The sequence below is a fragment of the Euleptes europaea genome, chromosome 3 (genome assembly GCF_029931775.1).
Source record: "Euleptes europaea isolate rEulEur1 chromosome 3, rEulEur1.hap1, whole genome shotgun sequence".
Classification (NCBI taxonomy): Eukaryota; Metazoa; Chordata; class Lepidosauria; order Squamata; family Sphaerodactylidae; genus Euleptes; species Euleptes europaea.
In genome coordinates, this window is record NC_079314.1 from 2,919,328 (window position 1) to 2,933,118 (window position 13,791).

Below are 13,791 nucleotides of genomic sequence, written 5' to 3' on the forward strand. Positions count from 1 at the left end.
TGGCAGGCGGATATACTACACCTTTCCAGTAGAGGAGTTGTCCGTCCTGGGTTCCAGTAGGCTATGGGGGATAAAAGGGGACAGGAGGAACCCTCTGTGTGTTCAAACATGAATGCCCACTCTGGCAGAGTGCCAGGTAATATGGGAAGGGCCCAAGGGATCGTCTGGACTTTCAGCAGCTCAGTTATACTCTTTCAGGGGATGGGGGCTGATTGGATTATCCAGGTGGTTCCCAGTGTGACAAAAGGTGACAAAGGGCCTTAATGGTTGGCTGCCTGGGTGGAGTGGTGACAATTTGGAAATCTATTCAAATTCTTTTTTTATATATAATTTTTTTTTCTATACTGGTTCTCCACCAGTAATCTGTTAGCCGAATTGCTCTTTAAATGGGGAAATTAGCAGAGCAATCGGAAACTACAATATTTATAAAGCGGTATCGCAACCTATGTATACCACAGTTAGTATTCTGTGACCTTTTTTTTTTTAATATAATTTTTATTTATATAATTGAAGGGGTACAGGAAAAAAAAGGGAAGGGATAAGCGTTGTAAATATAAAAACAGTAAATATAGATATTATATAAAAAGTAAGCTCAGTAATATATTGTAAATTGTATATTATAAAACATTTTCTATGCCAATGATAGTAATAATGATAAAGAGAAGAAATGTAATACTGTGTGTCATTAAATTACTCTATATATAATACTATTCTATAGTGTCAGAGTTTATTAGCGTAACAACTATTTGAAACAGAGTTCTATAATACAGTGCCAGCATATTACAATTAATTAGTTGCAAGTCATATAAGTATAAAATAGCGCCCACTTATCGTCAAATTGCTCTGTAGATTCGCTGGATTTTGAATTTATCTCGTGAGTCATCTTAGCCATGCTGGCATATTCCAACAATTTTTCTTTCCAAGTTTCTATTTCGGGAATGTGATTTTGTTTCCAAGTTCTTGCCAAAACCGTTCTAGCTGCGGTTGTTGCATACTTAAAAACATCATGATATTTTAAAGGCAAGTTCTGTGGCGTTATGCTGAGTAAATAGAATTTTGGGTCAAATGTAAGCTTGATATTTAACATCAACTGCAATTCTTGATGAATTCTTTTCCAATATGTTTGTATCTTTGAACATGTCCACCAAACATGAAAATAGGAACCGTCCGTGTCCTGACATTTCCAGCAGGCGCCCCTTTTGCCAGTTTTGCCAGGTGTGATCATCTGGGAAAGCATATTAGGAGTCAGATACCATCTATAAAATGTTTTATACCAGTTTTCTTTCACTTCTTGCGACACAGTATATTTCAGTTCAAGAGTACAGAGTTTTTCCCATATATCCATTTCAGTTAGTTCACGAAATGGCTGAGGATAAAAACAGTCTTTTTGTAAATTGGACCTCAGTTGTAGATAGGTCAGCCAATTCAGTTTTTGGAATTTTTCTTGGAGTTTGGTCAGAGTCTTAATTTCTCCGGTAGGCTCTATCATTTGATTGTAGGTAAAAAGGACACCCGGTTTTAGTTTGACGTTATCATGGTAAGCCTCAACTGGGGACATTATAGATGGTGGAGAAGGACTTATTCTCTTTTGATATTTTTTCCATATTTTCATAAGCGCTATTTTGATATCGCAATCTTCTGGTATTTTATCCTTTTGAATTTTTGTTGTAAAGTCCCACAAGACTTTGTGGAAACCTTTTCTAAGATCCGCTCGTTCTAGAATGACATGCCTAGCATCGGGGTATTTTATCCATTCTGTGATCCAAGTTAGACAAGCAGCATGATAATATAATTTGAGATTAGGTAACGCCAGTCCTCCTCTTTTCTTTTCGTCTTGTAACACCTTAAATCTGATTCTAGGTTTTTTCCCATTCCAAACAAATCGGTTGATTTGTTTTTGCCAACTTTCTATTGTTCTGTCTGGAATATCAATCGGCAAGAATTGAAATAAAAAATTTAGTCTAGGAAGTACGTTCATCTTTATCGCCGAGATCCTTCCCAGCCATGAAATGTTCATTTTAGACCATAAAGTCAAGTCCCTTTCGATTTTCCCCCAGATTTTCAAATAGTTTGACCTTAGAAGAGTCTTATTTTGGGGAGATATGTGTACACCTAAGTATTTGACAGAGTCTTTAACAATTTGACATCCAAAGGCTTCTTTAATATACTTGTCTTCGTCTGTTGTGGTGTTGAAGGTCATAATTTTCGTCTTTGTCTTGTTCAGTTTATAGCCAGAGTATTTTGCGTATTCCATAATGTGGTTGTAAACCTGTGGTATTGTTTGTCTGGGGTTTTGACAGATTAAAACAACATCATCTGCGTAGCTTTTAATTTTATGTTCTTCATTTGCTGTTGTGAAGCCTTGAATCTTTGGATCATTTCTTATGTAGTTCGAAAGAACTTCCATTGATAAGTCAAAGAGGAGTGGAGATAATGGACAACCTTGCCTTGTTCCTTTCATGATAGTGAATTCTGATGACAGTGAACCATTAATCAAAAGACGTGCTTTCTGAGCAGAATAAATTGCGCTAAAAATCGTTAAAAGAGTGTTTCCACAGTTCATTTGTTGTAACGTTTTGGAAATGAATAACGACAGAAGCAAAATATTCAGAACATGGAGGGGAAGGGCCCAAGGGATAATCTGGACGTTCAGCAGCTCAGTTATACTCTTTCAGGGGGTGGGGGCTGATTGGATTATCCAGGTGGTTCCCAGTGTGACAAAAGGTGACCAAGGGGCTTAATGGTTGGCTGCCTGGGTGGAGTGGTGACAATTTGGAAATCTATTCTAATTCCAGTGACGTGTACAACCCCAGGAGAAATCAGCAGTCTCTGGTTGATGAGATTAGTGAGCTGACACAAAGGTGTGATAACGATTCTTCATTGTTGTCTCAATGTCTGTCGATGGCTGGTTAATCATTGCTGATGATGCAAGGGGAGGGGGGGAAAGGACTGCGTGCATGCCTGGACATGTTTTGCAAAATGACAGCCTTCTTGATACTGGGTCAGAGGATATGGAGTCCCTCTGGTCTCCAAGAGGCTTCTCTGCCCGTGGCTCCTTCCAATCAGTCTCACTGGCAGGTGTGGGAGCCTTCCCATTGCATTTGGGGCTTGGCGCGTATATGGAACAGTGGTGGCACATATCTGTTTGAGTTGCCATTACCAGCCCAGGAGATTGGCAACCAGTTTCCTAATAACCCGGAAGCGCTGCATTGCAAGGGGCCTTTTACCACTCAAACTCCCAGTTGGAGTGGTAAAGGGCCTCTTGCGATGTGGCACTTCTGGGTGTTACCCGGGAGTGATGTGATCACGTTGGCGTGGCCGCACCCACAATTTCACCTCACCTCCACCCCAAAAACCTCCCACCAGAGGAGAGTGGGGACATGGTAAGCCTACTCCTAGCCACAAATCTTTGGTGGTTTTCATAAGTTCATTTTACTTTTGTTTTTAAATGTTGTGTTTGTGCAGATAACAGTTCTGTGAATTGGGGGATACACTTCCGCATATCTGAAGACCCAGTTTTTAAACTGGTTGAGGGGTGATGTTCTCCCTAACAAAGAGTTAAGGAACAAATGGGCTCTAACCTGAAAGTGCTTCTGTGTACGTGTGTCAGGTCTGTATCTCAGTTGCTTTTGTTTTCTCACAGATCAGACTCAAGGACTGTTATGCATACCTAAACGCCTTTGAAGCTGTGTGAACCACAGCGCTGTTTGTGTTCTGTAATCTCTTGCTTTTTTTCATTCTTTTATATTACCAAGTTCAAGCCAGCAAGCGCCATTGCTATCACCTTTTCCTTTATGCTCTGTTAACCTATTTTGACCAGTAAAAACCAGCTTTTTTGGACCTGACTGTCTCTGATGTGGTTTTTGGTTCAGATTGGGCCAAGTGCTTACATTGTGACAGCAATCACCTTCATTATTCCTACGACCTACCTACTGAGATCCTGGAGGACTTGGACCACTGGGCCCTGCAGCTGGGGTCGTCGACTTGCCCTGACGACCCTACCCTCTTGCGGGATGTGCTATTGGAAGCAGTACGGACTGATGTGGAAATCAACCACCTAGTGGAACTTATTCAAGGCCAGTGGCAATCAGTAGCCTCTGCTCAACCTTGGACTTCTGAGGACTTGGATCAGAGCGCCTACCACGACCTTGTGATCCTGGACAGGCTTCTGGACGAAGTACATGCTGCCCAGGACGACCTGGTCATCTTAACCCGCTTGTTGGCGAGGTTAACTTTACAGGAGGCTCAACAATGACCTTTGACAGCGTCCCCAATTTGCCCTGCTGTATCCCGAGCCATGGCGGGACCGGCGCCGGAAGGTGCTTCACTGGTGCCAGATGCGGCCGCATGTCTGGCAGAGGCACAACAGACTGCTGTCCAAACGGCGTTACAGTTTGTGGGACTACCTCTAGATAACATGGTAGCCGATCTAGCACAGTTGTTGACCCCAACTTTCGGGGCTGGGGCACCCGCGCTAGCCGTCCAGGTTCAACTGCTGCTGGGCGGGGAGTCTAAACCGCTCCTCGCCCTTTTGGAACAGGAGCTTCTGCCAATTGTTACTGCGTCCGCCACCCTGAAGCTCGAAGCTGCCCAGGCTCTCGCGGACAAACAGGCAGCAGAAGCGGCGGACAAGGCTCAGGCCGAACGGGCAAGGGCACAGCAGTTGGCTGCCGAACGAGCGCAAGCAGACATACCCAAAGACACCGTGCAAGCAGACATACCCAAAGACACCGTGCGGACCGGCTGTGGAAAGAAAACTGGTAAGGAAACAGTTTGGGATAAATGAAACTTAGAAACTACTTTTGGTAGAAATTCACAACTGGGCCTCAGGACCACCCTGTTAGGAAAAAAACTGGATAAATGGGGGGGGGGAGCCCGTACCGCCGCCAGCTCACCAACACGGCGAGCTGAAGTGATAGCCACCAAAAAGCAAACCTTCTTGGATAACATAGAGAGAGAGGCAGTGGCTAGAGGCTCAAAGGGTGACAGCATCAACCTAGAAAGGACTAACGACAACGACCATTGTTCAATTTTCCTAGGAACAGGAGGGAACAAATTGTTAAGACCTTTTAAAAACAGTTTAGACGTGTAATACAAAAAAAGAGGACCCCCATCAATCCATGCATGAAAAGCAGAGATAGCTGCCATATGCACTTTAACCGAAGACACAGACAGACCTGAGTTCTTCAGTGTTAACAAGTACTCTAAAACTTAAGACATAGGAGCTGAGTGGGGTCGCAAGCCTTAGCCCATTGGGAAAAACAGAACCATTTACAAGTGTAGGAATAACGAGTAGAAGGCTTCCTAGAACTAAAAAGAACCTTTAACACATTTGCGGGAAAAGTCAGTCCTGCGGCAGAATCGGCCATGCTGTCAGACGGAGCCTGCCGGGATCTGGGTGGAGAGTGCCCCTGTGGGACAACAGGTCGGGAGCCAGAGGGAACCGGTGGCAGATGCCCCTCGCTAGTGTCATAACGGTTGGGAACCAAACCTGTCGGGGCCAAAATGGGGTAACCAAGATACAGTCGGTTCTGCACTGTTGGATATGCTTGATGACCTTCACCAAAAGGGGCAAGGGCGGGATGGCATAATACAGCCCTTTGTCCCATGGAAGAGCGAAGGCGTCTCCTACGGAGCCTGCGTTGAAACCTGCTCTGGAGCAAAAGATTGGTGCCTTGGCGTTGTCCAAAGTCGCAAATAGGTCTACATCAGGAAACCCCCAATGCAGGAACAGAGGGGTTAGGTAATCCCAATGCAGTGACCACTCGTGATGAGGTGCGAAGTTCCTGCTCAGATCGTCCGCTAACACATTGACGGACCCCGCAATGTGTACTGCTTGCAGGGTCACATTGTGCAGGTGGGCCCACTCCCAAATTCGTGTGGCCTCCCTGCAGAGGGACCGGGAGACCGTGCTATCCTGCCTGTTGACATAAGCCATCGCGGTGGTGTTGTCTGTCTGGAGCAGAACGTGCTCGCCCTGAAGAGATTCTGTAAAAAAGAAAAGAGCATACCGAATAGCCCGTAACTCGAGCAAATTAATATGCAGTGACGATTCTGACTGGGACCACATCCCTTGAGTGGAGAGGTCCTCACAATAAGCGCCCCAACCCAACAGGGAAGCATCAGTTGTTACCACCTTAGTAGGTACAAAAATTCCAAATGGGACACCAGAGGCAAAATTCCCATCCATGGACCACCAGTCAAGCGATCTAAGAACAGCTCTAGGAATTGAGAATTTCTTAAATTGCGAATGAGCAAAGGGATTAAACACTCTTACGAACCAATTCTGTAGGGGGCGCATATGCAGTCTGGCGTAAGGGACCACTGCAGTAGTGGAGGCCATTAAACCCAGAAGCACCTGGATATCATGAGCAGGGTGAAAACGGACTGACTGGAAATTTAAAACCAACTTCCTAATAGCACAACGTCTATCTTCCGGTAAAAACGCTCTACCAAGGGAAGAATCCAGGATAACCCCTATAAACTGGGTAGATCTAGAAGGGTCCAGCTTGGATTTATTAAAATTGATCAAAAAACCCAGGGACTGTAACAATTCCACAGTAGTTTGTGTATGATGGTGAACCAAGAGGCTTGTGGGTGCAGTGATAAGTCAGTCATCAAGGTGCAGTGATAAGTCAGTCATCAACACCGTTATACCCTGGGACCTAAGGTGTGCCACAATTACCGCCATGCACTTAGTGAAGACACGTGGGGCGGTAGAAAGGCCAAACGGGAGTACTGAGTACTGGAAGTATTGGCCGCCCACCTCAAAACGGAGGTACCTGCGATGCTCAGGGGAAATTGCAATGTGGAAATAAGCATCTTTCAAATCGATAACGGTAAACCACCAACCAGGGTTCAATAAAGCAAGAACATGTTGCACAGTTACCATTCAAAACTTTTTAATAACTAAAAACTTATTCAAACACTTGAGATTGAGGATGGGCCGGAGGCCTCCATCTTTTTTCTCAATTGAAAACAACCTGGAGTAAAACCCCGAACCCAGGGAGTCCACAGGCATCACTTGAACTGCCCCTTTCATGACCAGTTCTTGCAAGGCTTGCCCCAAGGCAGGATGCGGCAGAGGAGACGGTCGTGGAGGAGACCTCAGGAAGGGCAATGAAACAAACTCCAACGAGTAACCAAACTGAACAATGTGGAGAACCCAAGAATCAGTAGTAATGGCCCACCATGACTGCAAGAAGGGGGCCAAGCGGTCGCCAAACCGAACCATAGAGGGTACCCCTTCCCCTTCTAGTCAGAAAGCAGGCTTCTTGCCCTGCCTGGGTGAAGCGGCCTTATTCCCCTGATTGCGAGGTCTGTTGTGCCTGCGCCTGCTCTGGATCGGTTGGTAAGGTTGATAATGTTGGTAAGGCCTATTTTGCCAATATGAGGGCTGGTTCTCTCCCTGACGAGGCCAACGACTCTGGGACTGGCGATCCCTATAGGAGAATTGAGGCCACTGGAAAGTGGTAGAAGGCGGTGCTGAAACCCCCATATACCTGGCAGTCTGTTTTTGGGCTTTCAATTGCTTCTAAGCCTCATCAGTCGAATCAGCAAACAGAGTTTTACCATCGAAAGGTAAATCTTCGATGTGATTCTTCACATCTTGGGATAGACTGGTAGAACGGAGCCAAGAAAACCTTCGGAGAGATACAAAGGTAGCCATAGCCCTGGCTGCGCAATCCGAATCATGCCTCCCCGCATTCATTTGGTTGCTGGCTAACTTAATTCCTTACGTCATCACAACTTTGGCTAAGGATTTCTGCTCGTCAGGTAGAAACTCCATAAACGTACTCATACAGTTCCATAAGTAACCTTGATACGCAGCCATAAAAGCCTGGTAATTGGCTATACGGAACCCAAGGGCGTTAGCAGAATAGCCCTTCCGGCTAAGGACATCAATTTTCCTGCTATCCTTATCCACAGGAGTAGAATTGATGCTCTGGCGATGTTTAGCCTGAACCTCCGCTACTATCATTGATGAGGTTGGGGGATGCGAGAACAAGAATTCGCACTCAGATGGCTGGATCTTATAGATGTTTTCCACCTTACGCGAAGTGGAAGAACAAGTAGAAGGTTTCTCCCAAACTCGCTTAGCATTGTCCATAAAGTCCAAGAGGACAGGCAATTAAATGGTTGTTGGAGCGTCAGAATAGATCGGCGCCAAAATCTTCTCCTTGGGCTTAGGGGTACAAAAGGTGATGTCAACCTCCAAGGACTTAGCCAAGCACACCATCTGATCCGCAACCCCCCGGACATCCTCATTAGGAGAAAGCGGGAGTCCACTAAAGGCTTCATCAGGCGATGGATCCGAGGGAGCCTCGGACCCAACATTGGAACGGTAGCGTGCTGAATCTTTGTCAGAGTCCAAACCACTACCGCAGACTGAAAACTGAGAGTCCCCAGCCGGACCTGGAAGGGGAGGCTGAGCTTGGAATGAAGTTGACCAAGGAACTGCTTGTTGATGATAAGCAGGAGGGAACCAAGGCATCATATAAGGGTTACATTGGGCCGGAGTCTGCATAGGCCATTGTTGGGGCCACCAGTTCTGTGGAACCGCAGGCTGCTGAGAAGGCACGGATCCAGCCGCTTGAGCCGAAGTAGAAGGCTGGTTCGGAGCTGGAGGTACAGGCGGTAAAAACATGGACTTCGCCAATTCTAAATCCGCCACTGAAAAGTCAGGGAAGGCCACCTGGGAGCCAGGGGACTCAGAGCCCAAGCGAGGAGAAGGGTTCTAGGAGGAGGAGGTGTAGCAGAATCCTCCAACCCCGTCGGATCCAAAGCGGTTGGAACCGAAGAGCCCGCAGTCGCGGCTTTGACTGCTTTGGAAGACTTCACCGGCTTATCAAGGTGCTTAGTCTTACGCTTGGCTTTCTTAGCCCTCGGTTCAGAGGAGCCCTTTTTCTGTGTCTTGGATGCAACAGAGGCAACAGGGCGTTTGCTCTCAGCAGAAGATGGAACCATAGCCATGGAACCGACCGGATCCAATACGGCAGATTGCTCACGCCCGGCTGAAACATTCGAAGCTGGCGTCTTTGAGCTCAATAAAGCCTTTTCATACAACCAGGACTTCAGCTTATCAGACCTGGCAGACCTGGCTCTGGGTGTAAAAAGAACACAAATCTGACATGACGCCATATTATGGGCCTCACCCAGGCAGTACAAGCAAAGAGCGTGATCGTCCAATTTAGGCATTTTGGAGCTGCATTTTTGACATTTCTTAAACACAGCGATATCCGAAGACGACACAGTAGATTTTTAGTAGGTAAAAGAACAGATACGTCACCAAGAACAGATGAAGAGACTAGCGAAGCTAGAAAGGTCCTTTCCCGAACGGCGGCAGAGAAAGAACTGAGGGAATACGGGGGCGCCGCCCCTAGAGGGCTCCGTTTCGGCGGGAAAGTGGACGCATGCGCAGACGGAGCGGCGCCCCCTATTCTAGCCTTTAGAAGCTATGGAATCTTCCCGGCGGCAGGCCTGCGCGTGCGCAGTCCCAATGTGGGACTGCACAGAAGCCTGTAGACGAATAATTTTCATCTTCAGCTAGGCTACCAAACAGACCGTGCGATTCCTTCTGGCTTCTTTTGGCGGGGGTTTTAAATCCACACATTATCAGGGCATCACACATGACTACAGATAAAAGCGATGTTGGGACTTTGGTTTTTCCGAGGGCGTGAGCCAGCATAGGTCAACAAGGAGACTGGATAACCTCTTTGAATCATGGAGGACACCACAAGGAGGTTTTTATGAGTCTGTACCGTTGATTCTCTCTACTCCACAAGGAGAAAATGAAAAACAGGCCTCAGCCAGGACTTTGGCTACATCCTGGTTATATATGTGTTGCTTGATTCCTTACCAAATGATAAGTCAAAACCTTGTTGATCAGCAACTGCGGTTGACTCATGGTTGACTCCCTGAACAAATGACAAGGTGTGCAAGTTCCAGTTGTGACATTCTGCCAGGTTTCAACTAGTTCCACCTCTGGAGGCGAGACTTCATGAAAAAACTCTCCTCAGCATTTGAAGTGACCTACAGAAATTTGGTCGTGGTCTGACAAAGGTGGATAATTTATGATCTGGAGGCCACATCCAGAACTTTTCATGTCTCCCTCAAGCTGCCTAAAATTTTGTTGGGATCAGCAGTCTGTCAAACTGCAACATTGGCTTATGGACCGATATTAGTGTTCCCAGCCCCGGATATTTGGGGGTAGAACCTGGGGAGGACAGTGTTGGGGAGGACAGGGCTCTTCCTGGGATACAATGCCATAGAGTTCACCCTCCAGACCATCCATTTTATCCAGGGGAACTGATCTCTGTAGTCTGGAGATGAGCTGTAATTCCAGGAGATCTCCAGATCCCACCTCGAGGTTGGAAACCCTACCTATATTCTGTCAGACAACTCCAGCCCCCACCTGGAGGTTGGCAATGCTAGTTGATATGTCTGAAAAAAGCTTGAGGGCTGAGGGTCATCAAGAGGAACAGAGGGCCACATCTGGGCCTCTGGCTACTTGTGAGGGCTCCAAGTGGTGCAAGGGCTTGCTTTATGGAATTTGTAGGACTTCCCCGTTTTATCTCACCAGCTTTGTGAGATAGGGAATCCACCATCCTCTGTCCGTATCAAGTTCCTCTGCCAACCTGCTTTATTTGAAGTGTTTGGAGGGTAATTCACGGCAGGGTGTTGGGTATTAGATAGCGAGCTTTGTTACATGTCAGACAGTTAAGGGGTTAATATTGTAACTAACCAAGTGGTCAGTTTTGGTGGCCATCGCGGCCGTGCCCGAGGGTCACGTATACAACTATTTTGCATGTTTAACTGCTTTCGATTTCTTTGTTAGAAGAGAAAGCAGTTGCACACTTTTGCTTCGACTGCAAGCAGGCAGGATGAGAGGCTCTCCTTTCGCTAAGGATGCCTACTCATAAGTAAGCTTAGTAGGCATCCTTAGGAAACATAGAATGTAGACAGAATTATTTGTTTTGTATCCCAGTGACTTTTTCCCTACCCTGAGTTAGAGTAAAGATTGTTTAACACAAAGACAAATGCTTTGTGTCTTTTGTGCGTGTGTGTGATCTCCAATTCTCTATAGTTCAAGAGGAACGATCCAATCCCTCTGACTTGGTAGCAGAAAGTTAAGTATTGGGGATCCCTTTACAGGAACTGGACCCCAAATTCCCTAATAAGTGGTAGCATAGTACGCTTGGTTTTTATTTTGGCTATTGAGATAAGATCACACCGCACTCCTTTTTTTTGCTTTTGGGATCTTCACTGGGGACGAAAGGATTTACAAACGCCCAGAGGGAATTTTTCCTGTGACGGAGCCAGCAGCCTGGTCTGCAACGGACGACAGGAAACACAACCCCGCGCCTGGATCCTGTGAGAGGAGGAAAGCAGCCCTGAGCCGCTGGAATGAGCAACGACAAGGGAAGTATGAATTCAAAAGGGGCCCAATCCGTGTCTGTCCCACATATCACCCAAGCCTCCTTCCCAGTATGGAAGAGAATGGTGGAAAACGCTTTAACAGCGATTGGGGTGAATCACGTTCTGGATGAGAACCCGCCAGCTGACACAAATAGAGAAGCCCTAAAGAAATTTAAAATTGCAGATGCTCAGGCAATGAATTTGATTGCAAATGCCATTAATCCGGACGAGACGGCTATCATTTTGGATAATGATACAGCCAGAAAAATGCTGGATGCACTCAATGAGAAATTTGTGATAGTGTCCAAAAGTCAGAAAATGATTTTAAAAACCAGACTGTATGCAAATAGAATGTCTGGAGATATGACCCTCTTGCAACACCTTAAGAAAATGCAAGATATGGAATCAGAATTGAAGGCTGTAGGAGGGGAAATCGGTGAAGAGGAGTTCCTCATACTATTTCTGGGAAGTTTGCATTCTAAATATAACGCAGAGAAAAGAAATCTTTTGGGGAGAGAGGACTTAACCCTTACTAAACTGGTGACTGCGCTTAAACAGTTTGAAGCAGACAGAAACCAAGAGAGTGAACTATCTAAAGGAATGTCTGTATTGCGTGTGAATGACAAATCCAAAATCAGATGCTTCTCATGCAATAATGATGGGCACAAAATTATTTTTTGTGTGAGAGACGTGATACAAAGGGAGAAATCCCCCCCCCTCTCGCCGGGAAGAAAAGCCCGCGAAATCCACACAAAGGGAGAGAGAAGGAAATGGAAGGCAACAGCCCCAATCATCCACAAGAGGGAGCCCAAGTGCAAGCCAAGGGAAGCCCAGATGGCCCTGCCAGCCAAAGGCTTACCTAGTCTCGAATAAACCTTCAACCAAAGATTATTTAAAGCGTGAGCATACATTTGTTCTTGACAGTGGTGCAGATGTGCATGTGTCTGGCTTGAGATCAGCTTTTGACTTTCTAGAGCCTTGTGATGAAACGTTAGTGATGGCATATGGTGAAAGATACGTGTGCACTGAGAAGGGTGAAATTTCTATTAGCATTCAAAGCTTTTGTGGAAACGTAATCCATTTAACCTTACAAGACGTGTTTTTAATGCCTAATTCAGATGAGAATTTACTGTCCGTGAACAAACTAGTGGATGCCGATTTTGAAGTGTCTATAAAAAAGGACAAATGTCGTCTGTTTGATTCTAAAGGGAGAGAATACCCAGTGTTATCAGTTGGCTCACACTATTGCCTGGAGAAAGTTGCAGGTCAATTAGAGGAATATGCTTGTAGTGATTTTGAGAGCAATGTTGATTCTGATGGAAATGATTCTGATGGAAATGAACATAATGTTGAAGAAAAATCAAAGTGCCTAGTTGCTTTTAATAAAGGATTGGCAGAGCAGAAGGCTGCAGATTGTAACCACAAGGACTGTTTATTCCAATGGCACGTGAAACTAGCTCATAAAAACTTTAAATCTGTGAAGCAATTACTGATTGATTGTGGAATGCCAGTTAAGGAATGCTTTAAAGACAAAGAACGTTGTGAAGTGTGTCTTAAAGGAAAGGGAACAGCGCCTAGACACGTGCAGAGGCCAAGCAGTGTTAAGGCAGAGATTTTGGAAGAAGTGCACTCAGACTTGATTGGCCCACTCAAGCCTTCAGCAGGAGGGGCAAAATATGTTCTGCATTTCATAGACAGCGCTTCAAGATTTGCATATGTGTATTTGTTGAAATCAAAGACTGAAGTAGCTGAAAGATTTAAAGCTTATGTTGCTCTGATGAGGAATAAGCATAACAGAGGAATACAGTTATTATACTCTGATAATGGGAGTGAGTACCTTAATAATGAAATGAAAGAAATTCTTGAATCTGAAGGAATAGAGCATGCAACCTCAGTTGCATATACCCCTAGGAACAATGGGTTGTCGGAGAGGTTTAACAGAACTCTGATGGAAAGTGCAAGATGTTTAATGCTACAGGCAGGCTTGCCTTACCCCTGCTGGGGAGAGTGTGTAAACACAGCAGCTTACCTTTACAACAGGACAATTTCAAGTGCTATCAACATGACTCCATATGAAAGATGGAATGGCAGGAAGCCTAGTCTGAAACACTTGAAAGCATTTGGATCTCGTGTGTTTGCATACGTCCCAAAGGAGAAAAGGGGAAAAATGAATCCTACTACAGAACTTGGAATTCTTGTGGGATACCATCCTTTCTCAAAAGGGTACAGGATAATGGACATTAAGACTTACAATATACAAATATTGAATGCAGTATATATGGATGAAAGAAATGTTATTAATAATCAACAAATTAATAACTTTAATGATCCAGAGGTTTGTGAAGAGGAAACCATAGAGATTCCATTTACAGC

At 45.4% G+C, this 13,791-nt stretch overlaps 1 protein-coding gene across 1 annotated transcript in view; it reads left to right on the forward strand.

Annotated features, from left to right (window-relative positions):
• Nucleotides 1–4,297: 4,297 nt before the first annotated feature.
• The window catches only part of LOC130474180 (trypsin-3-like), a 31,513-nt gene continuing 22,019 nt past the window's right edge, over nucleotides 4,298–13,791 (forward strand). The window contains exon 1 of the mRNA XM_056845710.1: nucleotides 4,298–4,760. Within this exon, the coding sequence (XP_056701688.1) occupies nucleotides 4,298–4,760 (463 nt within the window). The remainder of the gene's footprint in view (nucleotides 4,761–13,791) is intronic.